At 40.1% G+C, this 21,580-nt stretch overlaps 1 protein-coding gene across 1 annotated transcript in view; it reads right to left on the reverse strand.

The window, feature by feature from the left end:
- Positions 1–20,026, reverse strand: part of ZSWIM2 (zinc finger SWIM-type containing 2) — a 30,185-nt gene extending 10,159 nt beyond the window's left edge. Inside the window, exons 1-5 of the mRNA XM_072751258.1 lie at positions 19,874–20,026; positions 17,948–18,024; positions 16,092–16,132; positions 10,305–10,515; positions 3,349–3,600 (exon numbers count right to left, since the gene is read on the reverse strand). Of these exons, the coding sequence (XP_072607359.1) occupies positions 3,349–3,600; positions 10,305–10,515; positions 16,092–16,132; positions 17,948–18,024; positions 19,874–20,026 (734 nt within the window). The remainder of the gene's footprint in view (positions 1–3,348; positions 3,601–10,304; positions 10,516–16,091; positions 16,133–17,947; positions 18,025–19,873) is intronic.
- Positions 20,027–21,580: the final 1,554 nt, after the last annotated feature.

Genomic DNA, 21,580 nt, shown 5'->3' on the forward strand with positions numbered 1-21,580 from the left:
GAACTAGGCAAATAGGACGAGGCCCATCTTATCTCACCCATCTTGGCTTCCTACTGCTACAGTAACAAATCATAACACATTTAGCAGCTTAAACAATACAACTTTATTATCTTAGAGTTTTGTAGGACAAAAGTCTAACACGGGTCTCAAGGGGCTAAAATCCAGGGGTCTGCAGGATTGTATTCGTTTCTGGAGGTTCTAGAGGGGATCCGTTCCCTCGCCTTTTCCATGTTCTAGAGGCCGTCTACCTTCCTGGGCTCAGCTCGCGGCCTCTTCCTCCATCTTCAAAGCAAGGAATGCTCGGTCTCGGGCCTTTCTTCCAAAGTCACATTTCCCTCTGACTCTCTTTCTGCCTCCTTTCCACTTTTAAGAGCCCTTGTGATTACACGGGGCCCAGATAGTCAATAATAATCTCTTTATTTCAAGGTCAAGTGTTTAGCAACCTTATTTGCACCTGCAATCTTAGTTTCTCTATGACACGTAACCTAATATGTAGGTTCTGAGGATAAGAATGCAGACGACATATTTGGGAGGACATTCTTTTGCCTACCATGCATCCCCTTTGGGATGTGTTCCCCTATTACCTCAGCTTTCCTTTTATTTCTTTCTCTAAATTCCTGTAGGATTTGTAACCTCTTAGGTATTGTATCATTTGGTATCATTGTATCCAGTGTTTTCCAATTGTTTCATGGATGCAAGAATTATACTTAGCAGAATACTTCTTGAAAACAGGAATTATATTCCCTCTCTTTGCTCACAACATGTAAAAAAGGTGTATGTATAAAAAGTTCTTAAGCTGATAAACAGAAACGTCACTTTCCACAAAAGCTCTATCTAAAACTTACATTTATAAATATTTTGCAACAAGCAGATAATTTTAATTTACTTGCAGCAATATTCATGAGACAAATCATATTCTGAGCAGTAATCAAATGAGCTTATTTTCTTACTCAAGTTATCAGAGATTTAGAAAACTATTTCCATGAGAAATTTGGGAAAACATACCCTTCAGATATCTTACAGGCACAAGCACGAATTTATTTATTATTACTATTTATATGTCCATGAAAGTTCTTAGAAATCCTCATCAATTGATCATAGCAGTGGTGCAGTTATTTGATACACCAAATTTTGCTAGGCAAGAAAAAAAATTAAGCGTGTCTATATTTTATATATATATATATTATACATATATATTACATATATATAGTGAAATTAGCTACTTAAAAGATAACTAGCCCTATTGTGAAACTCTAATGAAGAAGGAACTGAAAAGCTTTCTAGTTTGTCTCCTACTCAATCCATTCCTAAAACTACTAGGAATAGTTTTTCAGTCTAATGACTAAATGTCAGTATTTGAGGGAACGCAATGAGGGTGAAGTCACAGATGTTGAAATACATTCTTTAATTTGTAAAAAAGACTGATATAGAGGTAAATAATTGTGAGCTAAACCTAGAGAGGAGAAGTTATTCTCAAAGGAAGGTGTAGAGCAGTGGGCAGAGAGCAAAACAGTGGAGAAAGCCTGCGTTTGGAACGATTCTCCCCAGAATGTGCCACTTTGGCATGTGGATTATTTTGAGCTGAAGTCAATCAAGGCCCAAAAGACTCAGGAGGAGCTTTTTGACTCCCCTTCAACTGCCAAAGGAATTTAGCAGAAAGAGAGCTTTCAGTAGAGAGAACTGCAAAGTGTGGGCTCGCTGTGGAAAGCTGGAGGGAGCTCAGCAGGACCTGTTTGTTCAAATTCCCCTGTGTTCCATTGTTTCTGCATGGCAGACATTGGCTCTTTCCATCTTCCCATAGTCTTCTTTCCCTTTGAAGCCTCAGACCCCTATCCCCTTCTAGCTCCGGATGGCTTATAAGCCTCAACTGAACCTCTCATGTCAATGGGAGGCTCCCACAGGAACAAATTTAATTTTTTTTTCTGCTATTAATCTGTTTTATGTCAGTTACAGTAACAGACTAACAAGAAGAACCTAGAGAGTTACAGAAAAAATTTTTCCTCCCCAGCAAGAGGTAGTAAGAAGAATCATCCACTAAGACACAAAGAGCAGTCAGAAAGCTCAGAGTGATGGTGGAGTGCACTGCCATCAACAAGACTTAAAAGAAGACTTGAAATAATCTACTAAAGCCACACACTGATCTTTTGAGGAATAGGCAACAATGAGGACGGAGAAATTTGCACCATGGCCGCTTCTTGCCCTTATCCCCCACAGCTGTTCCTCCCAATCCCTCTTCCACACGTTATCTTAGCTCCTTACTGTTGGAATCCATACCTCTTAAAAGCAATGGCTGCTAAAACTGAAGATCAAGTCCTTCCTTTGTCAAGAACTCTATTTAACCAACAATCCTGACTTTAGCTGAACCCCTGCCAAACCTCTACAAAATTCTTCCTTTCTTCCTCAATTTAAAATGCTCCTTTGGAGCCTTCTCAGGCCACTCATTTTCCAATAAAGGCTTTTACTTATAGTGATCCAGCTGACTTTATACCACATCACAGAGAACTAAAACACTTCAGAGCAGAAGAGTTATCATTTGCTGATGAGAGTGATAAAAACAGTTTTTTGGTTTTATGAGAGGGTTCTAAAAATATATATATTAATTGGGCTCATCCTAATGTATTTTTCTAGGAAGACTGAAAAAAAATAGAATATGTTTTCTTAACATACAGTTAAGCTAAAATTTTAATTAAAATGCAATCTCCCAAGCATAGCAATTAATTGCTGTTTTAGTATGGCAACTGGGGGAAAGTTTGGGGATTACTTTAAAAAGTAACAAAAATTGTTTTCTCTAATATTTATCTTGTTGTTGTTGAGGCATAGGATTAAAGAAAAAAGCATGAACTCATTGCAGTTTTGAGTTTGTGAAACTTGATTAAATATTCAGTCCATCTAGTCAATATCCCTCTAGTTCAATCCAGCTTTTGGCAGTTGATGGTTCAAAGAAAGTCATAGAAGTTGAGAGGTCTGGAAGTTGAGGCTTCTGAATTTGGAAACTCATTTAGGCCAAAGCAACAGGCCTGTGTCCAGAGCTTCCAGGGCAGGATGCTACTTCAGACTCTCAATCTACGCTGGAGTACAAAGCCAATGTCTTTGTGTAAGCAAAGAAGTAAAACAATCAGAATTTTGGAGGTACTGGGCTGACATAAATCACCAGTTTGGAAATCCTAAATAAGTAACCATCACGTAAGGCAAACATACTACACACACACACACACACACACACACACACACACACACACACACTGAAGGAAAGAGGCCATCTCAATGACTAGTACCCTAGTGCTCCAAGTTTCCTAAAGTTAAAAAAAGGTCAGAATACATGTTTATAATTTTACTGATGACACTTACTTATAACATTTCCCCTCAATTGGAAATTGTTTACAGTTATTACAGGGAATTCCAAGGTGTTTGTCCAGTCGCTCTCTTTCAGCTGCAGTCACAAGGTTGCTAGAGTTTTTGAATTCTTCTAAAACAAGTTTTAATGGTGCAAACTCTTTCCTACACAGAGGACATTTCAACATGGAAGTATCTGAAATCGGATCCTGATAGTTAGCCAGGATCTTCATGCATTTTATATGGATGCTATTGCCACAGCCAAACCTGTCAGAAATAAAATTTGAATTTACCATTTGTATACATCAAGTTATATATATATATATATATATTTATATAAGTAAAACTTTCAGTGCTACCATCATTATTTCCCATAAAAATAGATTCTGAACCAATTTTCCAAATAAAGCTTGATTATACACATAACCACTATCTTATCTACCTACCCAATCTATCATCTTTAATTTAATGCATTAGGATTCCTAACAAACTCTCCCCCATTCTGATGAAATGATGGTAAACAATTCTGCATCATCAAAATATTTGTCATTTTTTTTTTAAATTTTATTTTTTAAGTAATCTCTACACCCATTGCAGGGCTTGGACCCACAACTCTAAGATCAAAAATTGCATGCTCCATTGACTGAACCAGCCAGGCACCCCAATATTTTTCATTTTTAAAGTGACAACAAATATAATCTTAACAAAAGGAAAATTATAGCAATAATTATTGTTTTTTAAATAAAAAGCATCATTGAGATTGGGGTATTACCTTATTTTCCTAGAAATCACACAGTATGTAGTAGTACCTGACAAATATCTACTGAGAGAAATAATATTTTGGAAAATAGTTAGCAACTTAAAAATATGCAGTAGAAGCAGCCATGTGAAAAACTACATGAATGAAAATTTTGACAAATAATCAGGAGTAAGAAAATGAAAAGTTCAATAGTAAATAGTTACCCAAATATCCAAGTCCAACTTTATAGTGCCTCAAAGAATAGTATGAATATGACACTCTTAACAAATGTTTGTATAGGTAAAAATTTCAATTATTTAGATTTAAAGATAGAATTTTGAGAAACCGAAAAGAATTTTTATAATATTAAAGTACTGTCTTTATTCTCAGAAAATTCTTTGTAACTGGTCTAAGCCATGACATTTATTCATGTGTATAAAACAAAAATGTGAAAATTATCCTACTTTAATAACTTAGAGAGAGGAGTGAAGTGGAGTTAGGCTTTAATTTTCGCCCTTTATAATGTAGCCTAGAAATGTTTAGAGTAAGAACAGGCCCTTCTACAATGGCTATGTTAGGAAACAAAAGAAGGACAATTAAATAATAAGCAATAGCTAAAGCTTTTTGTTGTTTATCAACATGCCTTAGAAGAATCAATTACAAACATATTGAATTAGAATTTTTTTTCGTAAACTTCAAATATCCAAAGGAAAAACATGTAGAAGGTTGAGAAGATGGCAAAATAGAATCTTGAGCTCACCTTGTCCTGACTAACAGACACTCACAGACACAAGAGCCACCTAAGTGCACTTAACTCTCACCTGGAACAAGGGCAGAACGGGTTTTTCACAGTTAATTGCGGAGGGAATTTAACATCGAAAAGTGTAAGAGCAGCAGAGATAGGCTCAGGAACTAAACCCCTGGGGAGACTGACTACAAATACGAGGGACACCACAAGCATGGACAACTGGCAGGATGGGCCACCACCCTAGGCACCCAAGGCACAGGGAACCTGTGGGGAAGAGGAGTCCCCACAAATGGCTTTGAGAACCAGTAGGGCTTACCAGTTTTTACATCAGCGGGGCTTAGCTCCAGGAGAGCCACAGGGTGATAGGAAACTGACCCTCCACCCTTAAAGAGCCAGCATAACAAAAACCCAGCCCCAGCCAAAATACAGCAAAAAAGCAGCAGTTTGAAAAGCACCGGGGTTATCATGAAGGAGATTGATTTACTAATTTCAGAACGTGCCTCAGAGGAGTAAGGATCACTAGGAGACTTCTCCAAGAACAAAAGAGCTAGTGGGCACCATTTCTATCTTCCCCCATCCCAGAGGCTAGATAGCCGGATGCCTGCAGGAACCAGCATACACACTCTCCACCTATTTTGTTATCACAGTGCTTCCTGCCCCCACATTATCCTGTGGAACCAGACCAACCAACTTGCCCCACTTAGCAGGTGTCCCACCAAAGTCGCTCCTGGTCTAATACACTCTGCAAGCAGTCCCAGCAGGGACCAGCACCATTGCAAAGTGACGCCTACCCTGGAGAGAGAGGCAGCTAACTACACACACCAGTGTACCCACAGTCTCAGCAGCCAAACCTTTCAGCAGGCAGCTTAGACACCACCCTGCCAGTCAGTGCAACTGCAGCGCTGGCTCGCAGACTGGGGGCAGGCATGAGGTCTGACTTCTGGCCCCATCCACCCATGAAAGTCTTTCAAGTGACAACACAGGATAGTGCCCTGAGTTCAGTGTGACTGCAGTCCCAACAGGTAGGATGAGGGCAGGCATCCAGTGTGACCACTAATACTGCCCAACTACAAGCCTAGTAGTGCTTTAAGATGGGTTCAAACTTAAGTGACCAACTTATATATACTTTTATTTTTTTAAGATTTTAAAAAATTTATTCATGAGACAGAGAGAGAGAGAGAGAGAGAGAGACAAAGACAGAGACAGAGTCAGAGAGGCAGAGACACAGGCAGAGGGAGAAGCAGGCTCCATGCAGGGAGCCCAATGTGGGACTGGATCCCAGGACCCTGGGATCACGCCCTGAGCTGAAGGTAGACGTTCAACTGTTGAGCCACCCAGGAAGCCCTAATATATACTTTTATGTAGACTTTAATAAAAATATTAGTTATTTACTTATTTTATTTATGAGAGAGAGTGCATGAGTGAGGGTGAGTGAGAGAGCATGATTGGGGCAGAGGCAGAGGGAGAGGAAGAGGCAAATTCCCCCCTGAGCAGCAAACCCAAAGAGGGGGTCCATCCCAGGACCCTGGGATCATGACCTGAGTTGAAGGCAGACACTTAACTGACTGAGCCACCCAGGTGCCCGTTATATAGACTTTTATATGCATGATGTTATATATGAACCTAATAGCAATCATACATTTTTAAAAAAACTATAAATTATATAGAAAAATAAAGAGAAAGGAATCCAAGCATGACACAAAAGGAAGCCATCAAACCACATCAGAAGAGAGCAAGAGAAGGAAGAAATGGAGAAGAACTACAAAAACAAGCATAAAACAAGAGACAAAATTGCAATAAGTACCTAAATACCAATAATTACTTTAAATGTAAATGAACTAAATGTTCCAATCAAAAGGCAGGATGGATAAAAAATACCAACTCATCTATATGCCACCTTCAAGGGACTCACCTCAGACTTAAAGACATATGGAGATTGAAAATGAAGAGACGGAAAACCACTTACCATGCAAATGAAAGTGAAAAGAAAGTCAGAGTAGCCATACTTACATTGGACAAAATGGGCTTTAAAACGACTGTAACAAGAGAAAAACAAGGACATTTTATATATATATATATATATATATATATATATATATATATATATATAGGGAACAATTCAACAAGAGGATATAACAGCTGTTAATGTTTGTGTACTCACATGCGAGCACCTAACTACATAGAGGAACTATTAACAGACATAAAAGAAGAAACTGACAGTAATACAATAATAGTAGAGGATATTAATATCCCATTTACATCAATGGATGAATCAGCCAGATGGAAAATCAACAAGGAAATAGTGGCTTTCAACAACACGTTGGGTCAGATGGACTTAATAGATATTCAGAACATTCCATCCCAAAACAGTAGAATATACAATCTTTTCAAGTACACATGGAATAATCTCCAGAATAGATTGCATGTTAGGCCACAAACACGTCTCAATAAATTCAAAAAGATTGGAATCATATCATGCATGTTTTCTGACCATAACGGTATGAAATTAGAAATCAAACAGAAAAAAAAAATCAGAACAAAACACAAATAAATGGAGGCTAAATAACATGCTGCTAAACAATGGGTGGGTTAATCAAAATATAAAAGAAGAAATAAAAAATGTGTGAAGACAAATGAAAATGAAATCACAATGGTCTAAAATCTTTGGGATGCAGCAAAAGCTGATCAAAGAGGGAAATTTATAGCAATACAGACATAACTCAAGAAGCAAGGAAGATCTCTAACAAACAACATAACCTTATAGCTAAAGGGGCTAGAAAAAGAACAAAACCCAAATCTAGTAGAGGGAAGGAAATAATAAAGATTTAAAGAAGAAATAAATGGAAAAGATACAAAAAACCCCCTCCTCAGACATTATAATAGATCAATGAAACCTGGAGCTGGTTCTTTGAAAGGATCAATAAAATTGATAAACTTTTCACCAGACTCATCAAGAAAAAGTGAGAGAGGCTTCGAATATATAAAATCAGAAATGAAGAAGGAAAAATAACAACCAATGCCACAGAGAAACACAAAGAATTAAAAGAGAATATTATGAAAAATTGTATGCCAACAAATTGGGCAATGTAGAAGAAATGGATAAATTCCTAGAAACATAACACTTTCCCAAACTGAATCTACTTCCAATAAGAAATAGAAAATTTGAACAGACCAATGAGTAGCAAGGAAATTGAATCAGTAATGAAAAAACTCCCAACAAAAGTCCAGGACCAGATGGCTTCACAGGTGAATTCTACCAAATAATTAAAGAATATCTGTTCTTCTCAAATTATTCCAAAAGAGAGAAGAGGAAGGGAAGCTTCCAAATTCATTCTACTAGGCCAGCATTATCCTGGGACCAGAACCAGATAAAGATACTACAAAACAAAACAAAACAAAAACCCCAAAAAACAATGTATAGGCCAATCTCTCTGATGAACATAGATGTAAAAATCCTCATCAAAATATTAGCAAACCTGGGATGCCTGGGTGGCTCAGTGGTTGAGCGTCTGCCTTTGGCTCAAGGAGTGACCCCAGGGTCCTGGGATCGAGTCCCACATCAGGCTCCCTGCATGGAGCCTGCTTCCCCCCTGCCTGTGTCTCTGCCTCTCTCTCTCTCTCTGTGCCTCTCATGAATAAATAAATAGTATCTTTTAAAAATAATCAGCAAACCAAATCAAGCAATACATTAAAAAATGACTCACCATGAACAAATGGGATTGATTCCAGGGATATAAATGTGGTTCAATATTCATAAATCAATCAACAAGACATATCAGATTAGCAAGAGTTAGGACCAAAGGAAGTGATCTCAATAGATGCAGAAAAAGCATTTGACAGTACAACATCCATTCATGATAAAAACTCTCAACAGAATAGGTTTAGAGGGAATAATTTCTCAATATAATAAAGGCCATATATGAAAAACTCACACTAAAATCATACTCAATAGTGAAAAACTAAACGCTCTTCCTCTAAGATCAGGAACAAGACAAGGATGTCCGCTCTCACCAGTTTTATTCAACACATTACTGAGACTCCTCGCCTCAGCCGTCAGACTAAAAATAAATACACGACATTCAAATGGGTAAGGAGGAAATAGAACATTCAGTATTTGCAAATGACATAATACTATACATAGAGAACCTTACAGACTCCAGCAAAGAATCCTAGAGCTAATAAATAAATTCAGTAAGGTCATGGGATACAAGATCAACATATGGAAATCTGCTGCATTTCTCTACGCTGATAACGAAGTAGCAGAGAAATTAAGAAAACAGTCCCATTTAGAATGGCATCAAAAAGAACAAAAAGGAATAAATTTAACCAAGGAGGTGAAAGACTTGTACTCTGAAAACTATAAAACACGGATGAAAGAAATTGAAGATGGCACGACAAGTGGAAAGAGAGTCCATGTTCTAGGATTGAAAAAAATCAATACTGTTAAAATGTCCATACGACTCCAAGCAACCTACAGAGTGAATATAATTTCTATCAGAATACAAGCAACGTTTTTCACAGAACTAGAACAAATAATCCTAAAATTTGTATGGAACCACAAAATATCCTAAATAGCCAAAGCAAACTTGAGAAAGTAAGACAGAGCTGGGAGTATCACAATTGCAAATCTGAAGATACACACGAAGCTGTAGTAATCCGCACAGTGCGGCACTGGCACAGAAACAGACGCACAGATGAACAGAACAGAAGAGAGGGCCCAGAGAGAAACCCGTACACAGGTGACCAATTAATCTACGACAAAAGAGGCAAGAATAGACAACAAGGAAAAGACAGTTTTTCAATGAATGGTGCCGGGAAAACTAGACGGCTATAGGCAGGAGAATGAAACTGGACCCCTTTCTTACAAAAATCAACTCAAAATGGATTAAAGGCCTAAATGTGAGATCTTGAAACCATAAAAATCCCCAAAGAAACACAGACAGTAATTTCTTTGACATCATCCATAGAACCATTTTCCTAGATTTGTCTCCTCAGCCAAGGGAAGCAAAAGCAAAATTAAGCTATTGGGGTTACCTAAAAATTAAACGCTTTTTGCACAGCAGAGGAAACAATTAACAAAACCGAAAGGCACCCTACGGAAGGGGAGAAGATATCTGCAAGGGCTTTATCTGATAAGGGTTAATATCCAAAATATATAAAGAACTCATACAATTCAACATCAAAGAGCCCCCAAATAATCTGATTAAAAATGGTCAGAGGATCTGAATAGACATTTTTCCAAAGCAGTCACACACATGGGTGACAGACACACAGGGAGATGGTCAAGATCAGAAATCGTCAGGGTTGCTGTCAGAAGGGACGTGAGCGGGGGAACGGGGGAATAGGGTTAGGAGTACACTTACCTTGAGGAGCACTAAGTAATGTACAGAATTACTGAATCGTTACATTGTACACCTGAAACTAATATAAACGCAGTATTTTAATTATACTTCAATAAAATAGAGAAAGAAAGAAACATGTCACCTGCAAAATGTGACAGGAAGCTTTTTCTCTAAAAGTAACTCTTGACAAATAGAGCAGATATCATCTGAGCCAATTTCCTTCTGTGTGATGTACCCGTCTTCCTCAATGTGCACAGCTTCGCCATTTGTTCTTTTTTGGGGAGTTTGAACTCGATGTATTCCTTGGAGCAAGTCACTGATTTCTCTCTCCACGAGACCTAACCGCAAAGCAGCTAGTGAAAAATTCCAAAGTATTAAAATTCAGTGGCCAAACTGGAGATACAGAAATGTAACAGATTATGCTGAAAGTTAGAACTTTTTGTCCAAATATCAGAAAGACAGTTGTGATTGCATTTTTATACGTACATTTACCACGTTTTGTATTTATTCCGAACCAAAAGGGCAGGAAAGAGTCATTTGTAAGAAGAATTAAAGTTATCTTTTTTTCCCCCTTGTGACTGGAAAGAGTGCAAATATAGGGTTATAAAGGTTTTACACTGATTACATGATCGTGTTCCTCCTTGGATCGGTGTCACGATCTTACAATCTGACCTGTTCAACTTCTCCATAAACAAATACTTACAACATAGAATTAAAAAAGCAAAAACAAAACAAAAAAAACCCCACCAGAAACAAAAACAGGCACAAATGCAGAAAGGGGAAACAGGGATATTTGGGAAGTCAGTAAAATTAGTATCTGCTGGATGAGTAAAGAATGGATGGATAATGGGAGAGCAAGACTCAGCTGGCGGTGCCGACTCTCCCGTCCTGGTTTAAGAGGGGAGAGGGTCTGTCAGAGGATCTTGGTAGCCAGATCTTTCACAGATTCGGTCAGTATTCCTCAGGACAATCTATTATGAACTATGTTGCTTATAACCCGGGGATATGCATCCTTTGAGTTTTGAATTTTCTCCATCTTGCTGTCCTTATAAGAAATTATTTTCTAATAATACATATGGTTTTGACCAGGGCATCTTAGATTCTTCATTCCCTGGCCCATCCCAGGCTCTTTTCCTTTTCTCTCTCCGTAACATGCCATAATTTAAATGCCGTCTGTTTTTGGTACCCTGAATTCTACTCCTGTTATACACCCTGTATTATATCTAGGACATCCTTTAATAAATTTTTAAAACATTCACAAGGTCATGAAAAGCTTCATTTTTCTGGAAAGACTCCTGATTAGACACTAAAAATACTGAAAACACCATAGATACGTTTCAGTACAGAAATCTCTGTTCTTCGCATGCGGTGCGGTGGCAGGTGGAATGTAAGGGGGTAACATACTGTAATTAACCATTACGTTGGGGGACGATGGCTATTTGTCACAGACGGAGCAATATCTGCTCTCTACAAAAAAAAAAAAAACATGGGGAGGAAAAAGAAGAACAAAAATTGTGCTTTTGGGAATAGAGATTTTCTAGGGCAGCAGAATTACTGAATATAGGAGTTTATAAAAGGAGCTGGCCAGAAGCTGTCCTATGTGGTGTAATACGAATTGGAAGATACAAGGGAGAAACAAACTCTTCTGAGATCAATTTGGAAAAATCAATGTATGAGACTAGGAAAGAACATTCTTTTGTAGAGAAGAGCAAGACAGCGAACCTTATGGAAGATGTTCAATTTCATTAAACATCAAAGACAAGTGAGTTGAAATAACAATGAGGCACAGACACAGAATGAATATTGCTACTGAATAAGTAATGACAAATAAATGTGAAATGTTATGTTTCTCATATTTAGAAAAGTCATATGAAGGCATTCTAGATCTTCTAAGGGTGTGTTAGATACAAGGGAGAATGGAAACTATTTTCTTATGCAAATTTACCGATTATCATGGACCTTCTATCTGGCATTTATTCGTGTTTTGTAGGCTAGCCTCTTTTTTTTTCTAAAACTATGGAAATATTATTAATGTTTCAGAGTATTTCTGTGTATTTTTAAGTTATTTTCTTTGGGGACTTAAGTGTTCTGTTCATGCCTTTCACACTATGGTTAAGTAATAATATGTACCTAACACATGAATTCCAAAGCAAAACTAGCAGAAAATTGATACACTGCTCAAATCGCAAATTACTAAAAGTATTTTAAAGATCGATTTGGCAATACATATGGGCGGCAGACTTAAAAATATCAATACTTCTACTCTAAAACCCAATTCATGAGATTTTGGGCTAAAGAAATACTTGAAGGAAGAGACAGCTTCATGTACAAAGAATACAACAGTAGTTAGAAATAAACTAAATGACTAGCGGTAGAAGAATGTTAGCTAAATTATGATTTACTATATTCTGTGGAATAATGTTAGCCATTGATGACTTTAATTACATAGATTACACAGCATTGAAAATGTTTACAAAGCAACAGTGTTTGATAAAAAAGCAGAAGACAAGGTGCCCGTGGAGTATTGGGTTTGCATAAATATAAACTCAAAAAGGAAATAAGAAAGCATAAAAGTTTATGGTATCTTTGCAGTGGGAATTTAAAAAAAAATTCCCCTAAATGTGGTTTTTATCTAAATATTTTATTAAAAAAGGAACAGATGGTATTTACTAGACAAGAAATAGAGGAAAGTGAGAAGAGAGGAGCTCAAAAAGTCTGGTTTATACTTTGCATTCTGTCTGCTGTTAGCAGTGGACCTTTCAGAATCCCCCTTATAAAGAGGAGACGGGCGCCGGATAAACTAAAAGTCTTTCTATGCCAACATTTATAAAATGAAGAGGAGGAGAAGTTTCTGGCTCTTAGTTATTTGTCCCTCAGCTCTCTGTTAAAAAGTAAACTATCAAAAAGCAGACATTGTATTTAGAAGGAACTATTAGGTTGATAAATGTAGGTTTTGCTTAAAAACATTTGTTGGGGATCCCTGGGTGGCGCAGCGGTTTAGGGCCTGCCTTTGGCCCAGGACGCGATCCTGGAGTCCCGGGATCGAATCCCACGTTGGGCTCCCTGCATGGAGCCTGCTTCTCCCTCTGCCTGGGTCTCTGCCTCTTTCTCTCTCTCTCTGTGTGACTATCATAAATAAATAAAAAAAAATAAAAACATCTGTTGGACGATAAGAAAAAAGAAATGTCCAGTGCTCAAAACCTGGTATCTTTGTAATACAATTCCTGCATAATCATCTTTGTATGTCTTCAAAAATAAGTCATATTTTTGATATGCAACACTAGGGTCCAAATATTTGTTTTCTGATGTGTTTTAGAAGAATCTGGGAATGATATTCAAAACACTCTTCCCAAACGAAACAAAACAAAACAGAACAATCTTCCCTCATCACTAGTAACCATCTCCTCCATTATGTACATACGTCACATAATCCTAATGAATAACTGTTTATAGCTTTCTTTAAATTTTCATGGATGTTTGTTCTAGCTTTCACTTAAATGATAAATTTTGAGGTGTGCAAATAGGATTTTCTCAAAGTTGACTAAAACTTCTTTTAAATATAGGAGACATGGAAGATCTTTTATTTTAGTAGGAAGCATTCATTTTTCAAAATGAATATAAAGGATTGAACATTAAAAAAAATTCCCTACTATGGTAGACTCATATTTATGGAACAAAACATGGTTTCTGTCCTCAAGAAGTACAAAGGGTAACACAATGTTAAATATTATGTTGATCCATATCAAATTGCTATTTTTTGTAAATAGTAACACCCAGAAACGTTAGTATTCATAGGTTTTGATTTATATAAAGGACCAAGCAGAGGCTCTTGGTTAATGCACAGTACAGTGAATATTCATTGACTTTGGTGGTACAGAGGGGCACTGTCTAACTGGCCAACCACCAGCCACATGTGGCTACTGAGCACTTGACATGTGGCTCACGTGGCTGAAAAACTAAATTTTTAATTTTGCTTCATTAAATTGAAACTGAAAGCTGAGAATAGTCACTAAAAAATTTATATTTGCAACAATTTGGGTGTCACATGAATCTTTTCACCAACTGATTATTTTTTGAAATCTAAGTGCAGATCGAATATTTCCAATGAAAATGTAGTGTCTGAGATGAGATGCTCTGTAAGTATAAAATACCTGCTAGACTTTGAGGACAGCCTACAAAATACTGCATAATTTTTATATTCATCGCCTCTTGATGTGATAATGTTTTGATGTATTGAATTAAATTAACACATATGATTGAAATTAAATTTCCCTTTTTCTTGCTATTTTTTTTTTTTTTGTTTGTTAATGCAGCTGCTAGGAAATCACATATGTGGCTTGCATGATGTTTCTGTTGGACAGCACTAGCACAGACGCTTGCGGAAATGATTTGTACAACAGTGGGGAGAACAAATAAGACTTGGAGAGGATGTAAACATTTAACTTCAGGTGGATAAAATGAAGAAATAGAGAAGAAAACAATATGTATATATCATAGAACCTAATCATGGTGTATGAAGGGGTTGGGAGAGAGGATGAAGTAGAGAATTAAGGGACACTTCAGAAAGAACCTTTCGTCTACAGTGTGAAGGAGGAAGCCCTGAATTGCAGGCCCTGGAGAGGAGGAGGCTACTAGCAGCACTAGGAAGAGCTCCGGAGGGTTGGAGAGAAGCGAGAAAGAGGACGGAGACAGGAGAGCCCCGTGGGGAAGAAGGCGAGATACAACGTGAACGGGATTCGTGGCACGACCAGAGATACGAAGGAAGAAACTGGGGCAGGAAAGGTCCCCTCCTTTCTGGTTTTGGAGACTAAAGCAGCAGCAAAGTCAATACATGGGGTAGGGAGTACAAGATGGGAGCATAAATGGGAAGAAATTTGATATTTGAATATCAACCTCTGGAACCTCTAAAACGGATCTGCCCCGAAGGCAGCTGGAAATACCTCTCGGTTGATAAGACACTGAAATCACTGGTACAGAGGAAACAGCAGATGTGGAAAATGGGAGACATTCCTCAGAAAGTGTGTCAAGTGAGAGAAGAGTAAAAATAAAGTTCTGTGAAACACTGACATTAATTTATTATCTAGTACAACTTTTAAAGGTTTATTGTAATTATTCTTATATGACAGTTGAGGGGAATTGAACTTGGCTAAATAAAACCAATACTCTTAGAACTAAAAAAAAAAATTGAACACTTATTATCATTTTAATCTTTATGAATATTATAAACATTTGCTAATAAATTTTAAAATGTCATTGCAATTTTTAGATGGGTTTATTGTAGGCCAAATAACCACATGACTAGAGGAACCCTTCCATCGTGACAATATCTTTTTTATAAAATCTGCAAATCCACATGACCTGCAACAAAATTATTTTTCTCTTTTAATTTTGATAGACCCCAGAACTTAAAGTTACACAGCTATATGCCTGACTCTAAACTCAATTTAAGTACTGTCATAAAAATATTTTATCCTTAAAATATGTATACCTATATATTTTAAAAAAGATTTACATATATATATTTGCTTACAAGTTTCAGTCAGTAGACATTTTTTAATGAAATTATGTGCCATGTCAACTGTCTATTGATGGGACCTAAAAAATTACATTTATTTTTCCTGTAATTAAAATAATTTAAAATATAGAAACCACTGTGAATCTTTGCTGAGAACACATGAGGGAAATTTTGCCTTCTGAATAACTAGTCATTGTTTCACCCTTTTTAAAAGTCCTACTGAATTTGAAATGATAAAGTTACATTTTTTGGTAAAGAAGAAAAGTGTTCCAACTGTCTTAAATGTAACAAATTGACCTATAGATAGTTGTCAGATTGTTTAGGAAAATAATTTTTTAAATTTAGAATATGTCCAAACAAAAAATTACTAACAATGTTAACTTCAAAATAATAAAAGAAAAAAACACGACTTACATTCATGATTTCTTGGAAGCTTGAATTTTTTCAACAAGACCCTAATATTCACAGGCAAAAAACAAACAAACAAACAAAAACATTTTATTTCTGACAGAACCTAAAAGGATGCCTTTTGTTTTCATTTTAGGATAGGGACAGCATTATAGAATTTATATTGCTGACAGTGTTATAAATAAACTTAACACTTACCGATTTTGTTATGATAGTAGGCAAATATGTTAACTATACTGAAAATAAAATAAAAAACTCAGACAAAAATAATAGTTAAATATATGTTTTAAAGTAAGCATTGTGAAAAAAGTGTGATGAATGAACATAAAAAACATTTATAATAAAGAGATTTGCCAGTCAGTCCATGTATTTCTTCTCTAGGAAATACAGATGTTCACAGAGTTAGGCTAGTGAGGGAATTGAGGTATTCATAGTACTTCCTTTCAACTTCCCTAGAAGTATCTTACACCCGAAAATGGAGTAATTTTCTGGAGAGTACCAAGTGACTGCTTTCCTACATATAGCACTTTAACATATGACAGAAAAAATACTTAAAATATCACCAATTAAAATTGACTATGGCTTTTTTTAAAGTGAGAAATACATTTAAAATTCTTAAATATATTAAATATATTTAGTATATTAAGGACTTGAATTATATTCCCATTTAGTTTGATTAATGTATTGTAAAAAATGAGTTACATTATATAAAAATGAGAACAGAAGGTCTTTGCCCTGAGGAAGCTGGCACTAAAAAAAAAAAAAAAAAAAAAAAGAAACAAAAGAAAAAAACACCTATTTTAAGAAACGTAATTATTTTTAATAATAAAACCAAACTGCAAGTTTTGAAAGGCTCAATTTTATATCTTCTATGCTAACTAAAGCAAATTATGTTAGCAATGCTGGATAGAAACTGATCAAACCAAAACAACAAAAACTAGGTAAATAAAAGTTTTGGAAATGACAGATACACACCTTTTGGTTTTGGTTTTTTTTTTAACCTATAAAGAAAAGCATTCAAAATGTGGGATTCACTTTCCTCTCAATTTTTTGTTTGATTTGTTTTACTCTCAAAGATCAATCAGACTTTCTATAGAAGTATATTTCATGATTTGTTTGTGTACATATAGGTGAATAAAACAAAATGAGTTGAAAGAATGAAAAACATGGAAAAATTCCAAATTATTTCCAAACACTAAGTGGAAAGAGTCTTTATATTTCCATTCCCAGGATTCCTCTACAAATAGCTTCTCAGACTAGAGGAGAAATTTCAGGTTCGTCGGAAGTAACCTTCAGTGGAGTCCTACTACCGTCTTGAAAGAGACATAGTAAACGCTTATCGAAAACAAAAATAATACGCTAAAAATACATCATAATGAAAAAATCAAAATGGATTTTTTGTTTTAAGTCATTTGTTGTACTGTATTTACAAAGAAAACAAACAATGCATCAGTTAGAATAAAAATTAAAATGTATGAAGGGATTTATTTTTAACTGACCGCAAATAGAAATCCTATAGTCAGAACATAAGTATCAGTAGTGATGTGAATCAGGGAGGTTTTTCTTTTTTTATAGTTAGATTTCACATTTGTATGTACAGAATGAGACCCTCGGAAGTGATTTTTTTTTCTTAATAAAAACATAAACATTCAAAAGTTGCAGAGGTGGTCGTATGCTTCTCAAGTTAGACCTTACTTAATTTTCAAGATGAAGTAAAATACTGCAAAATATACTGAAAAACTACAGCCATTTTACCTTAATATTCGCCCAACGTCAAATTTCTTTAATCTGGTACTCAAATCACGAAAAAGGCAATATTGCAAGAAGTCCCCTTGAGGCCGACCTTTATTACAGTTACTTACCAGCATATATGCTTACAAAGTTCCCCTCCTTTCACAAATGTGGAACAGTTACAAACATGAGGATTTCCTAAAAAAACCTTTAAAAGAAAAATGCATACTTAAAAAAAAACCCTCTTGAGCTAATTTTTAGAGTTAGAATAAAACTAATTTAATAGATAATAGAATTAAAAGAGATTTTCAAGAGGTAATTTAGTTTAGGTGACTCCAAAGGTTGCATACAGTCTATGGAGACATCTCAACTTTCGCCACCAGCCTCTTCATATTCTTTGTCCGGGTTAATGATCCACATCATCAGCTAAGACTGTTTTTAGGTGACCTACACTCACTTTTTGAAAGCTGAAAAAAAAAAAAAAAAGAAAGAAAAAAAATTCTATACATTTCTTACTGAAAATTCCTTCTGCCTTGCAGGGGAGCTAAAGATCTTTCATACAGTAGCTCATCTTGGATTTTTGTTTTGCACATTTAAATCGGCATATAATTTTACTTGAGAAGAATAATTTTACTCACCAAGTGTATATTGACTAAAACAAATTACTAACTACAGTAAGTGTTACGAAGGACAAGGTAAAAGGAAAAAAAAAAGGATATCTTAAATAAGCACAGGCTAGTAATTTGTACTCGGTGCTTAAGATGCAGGACACTGAATTAAAATTTTCCAAGTCAACACCTGGCTGACTTTTGAGGGGCAAGAGTGGGATATGCAAACATAAAATATCTGTTGTCTTTCAGAAAAATAAAAAATAACTTTTATTAAGGCCTTCCCAAGGCATTGTCATCTAAACAGCACTTTCAAAGGATCTTCTTGGAGTTTTAGAGTAACTAAAGAGAAAGAAAATCCGATTTTATTTATTTAGTAAGTTACAGGTACGTGAGGACCCAAGACCCGGCGCAACACAAACCCTATATTTAAATAAAAAGTCTCATATTTTCAAGCCTAAAGATCAGGCAAGGGCCGTGATCTTACAAGAGTTGATGCAATTTGGAGTCCTGACCTCCAAACATGAAACTTTTCATTCATTTCTAACACATACTATATCCCTGTGCCATCTGCACGTCTTTAGAGGCTGGAACTCGCAGTGCGTGGGTGTGACAGCGAGAATCCGCAGGGATCCTGAGGGTGGGTGGATCCCCTGCGGGCCCAGGAGGGCTGGGGGGCAAGGGGGGGCTAGGGGGGTCAGGGGGGGTCAGAAGGACCAGGGGGCTCCAGGGGGTCGGGAGAATCTGGGAGCCAGGAGGGTCAGGGGGGTCAGGGGGATCAGGGAGCTCAGGAGGGTCCGGGGGCCCATGGGAGCCAGGAGGATCTGGGAGCCAGGAGGGTCAGGGGGGTCAGGAGGGTCGGGGGTGGGCCAGGGGGGCCAGGGGGGTCGGGGGGGGTGGGCCAGGGGGGCCAGGGGGGTCGGGGGGGTGGGCCAGGGGGCCAGGGGGGTCGGGGGGCCCAGGAGGGCCAGGGCGGCCAGGAGGGTCAGGAGGGTCAGGGGGGTGGGCCAGGGGGCCAGGGGGGTCGGGGGGCCCAGGAGGGCCAGGGCGGCCAGGAGGGTCAGGAGGGTCAGGGGGGTGGGCCAGGGCGGCCAGGAGGGTCAGGAGGGTCAGGGGGGTGGGCCAGGGGGGTCGGGGGGCGTGGGCCAGGGGGGCCAGGGGGGTCGGGGGGCCCAGGAGGGCCAGGGGGGCCAGGGGGGTCAGGAGGGTCAGGGGGGTGGGCCAGGGGGGCCAGGAGGGTCAGGAGGGTCAGGGGGGTGGGCCAGGGCGGCCAGGGGGGTCAGGAGGGTCAGGGGGGTGGGCCAGGGGGGTCAGGGGGGTGGGCCAGGGGGGCCAGGGGCGTCAGGAGAGTTGGGGTGGGCCAGGGGGATCAGGAGGGTCGCGAGGGCCAGGGGGCCCAGGGGGTCAGGGCGGGGTCCAGGGGGTCAGGAGGCGAGGGGGGGTGATTACTCGGAAGTCCCCGCGCTCGGGCTCCTCCTCCCGGAGCAGGAAGCCGGTGGGGCCCATCTGCCGCAGGAGGTAGAGGCCGCCGCGCAGGGCCAGGTCCTGGCGCCCGCCCACCAGCTCCCGGGAGCGGCCCCCGCAGCCCCGCGGCCGCAGCATCCCGCCGCCCGGTGCCGCGTCTCCCTGACGACGGCCCGCGGCCAGGTGACGGCAGCCCAGCCCCGCCCCCCGCGGCCCCCGCCCCCCGCGGCAGGCGCCCACACCTGGCTCCAGGGGCCGGACGCCGGGGCCCCCACCGCCGCCGAGGCCGCCCCCCCGCCGCCGCCTGCCCCTCCGCGGCCAACGCCCCCCACCGTGTCAGGCTCCACCCACACCTGTCTCTAGGGACCCGGGACGCCACAGCCTCCCTCCTCTCCCCACCGAGGCCTCCCCCCGCCCCCACGTCCTCGCCCCACCCCGCCCCCGCCGTCTGCACCCTGCCCGCGGCCTCCCCTTCCCCTGCGGCCTCCCCCTCCCCCTCCCCCGCGGCCTCCCCCCTCCCCCGCGGCCTCTCCCTCCCCCGCGGCCTCCCCCTCCCCCGCGGCCTCCCACTCCCCTCGCAGCTCCCCCTCCCCCGCCGCCTCCCCCTCCCCCGCGGCCTCCCCCCGCCCCCGCCGTCAGCACCCCTCCCTCGGCGCCGCACCCAGGTGCTCCCGGTGCAGGGCCCAGGGTCGAGGCCCGCGGCGCGAGGCGCATGTCGGCCGCGTGTTGGCGGCTGTTGGGCGTCATGGGCCCGCGGACCTGCGCTGCGGCAACGACCTGCCCCGGACCGCGGGGCTGAGCCGGCCCAGGGCCTGGGACCGCGGTCTCGGGCCCCCGCGGCCTTTCCGAGAAACCGAGACGGGTCACCGCGGAGCCTGGGCGGAGCCGGGGGCGCCCACAGCGGGGGGGGGGGGGGGCGGGGGTGGGGGCGGCCCAACGGGGCTGCGGACGGGCCGGCGCCTCCCGCGGGGTCCGAGGCGCCCACTTACCTGCCGGCTCCACCTTCCCGCGCCCAGACTAGGGCCGCGCGACCCGGCCACCGTGAGCTCTCGGGCACCGGGTGTGCAGCAAAACGCCCTACATCCACGGATAACCTCATATTCAGACCCACAGGAATCACTTAGTTCATCCATACTTACAATTTTTTAAAAATCCAGATAAATGACAGTCTCCACTTCTATAGAACGGGTTGGGTTTCAGAGTAAAGCATTTCACTCAACTGTCATTCCCTCTCCATATGTAAAAAATATATATTCCCCTACACATTCTCTACATATGGAGCATATATAGTTAAAGAATTAACCTTGAGGAGAACTCTAAGAGGTGAACAATAGCGAATAATTGTTCGACCTGGTCACGCTCACTCACTGTCATTACATGGGGCTTGCTCCCCCTGCAAGTGCGAGGCCTCATTTCTGGGAAGGCCACAAGTTTAAAGCACACGAGGCTTCATGGAAGCTGGACGTAGGCTCACAAATTCCGTTTTGGGGGATGATAAAAGTCGGCATATTCATGCGTGCATGGAGGTTAAAAAGAGAAAGCACAGATTGTTAGACAGAGCTTCAGTCTAGATGTAAGACGTTTGTTTTCATGTCTGTCAGTTGAGACGTTCAAACGTGTTTATGGCCAGGTGACTGTCCCATATGTTTGCTTCAGCTCTTGAGACTGTGTGACATGAGTAATATTTGCAAA

Source organism: Vulpes vulpes, chromosome 3 (genome assembly GCF_048418805.1).
Source record: "Vulpes vulpes isolate BD-2025 chromosome 3, VulVul3, whole genome shotgun sequence".
NCBI lineage: Eukaryota > Metazoa > Chordata > Mammalia > Carnivora > Canidae > Vulpes > Vulpes vulpes.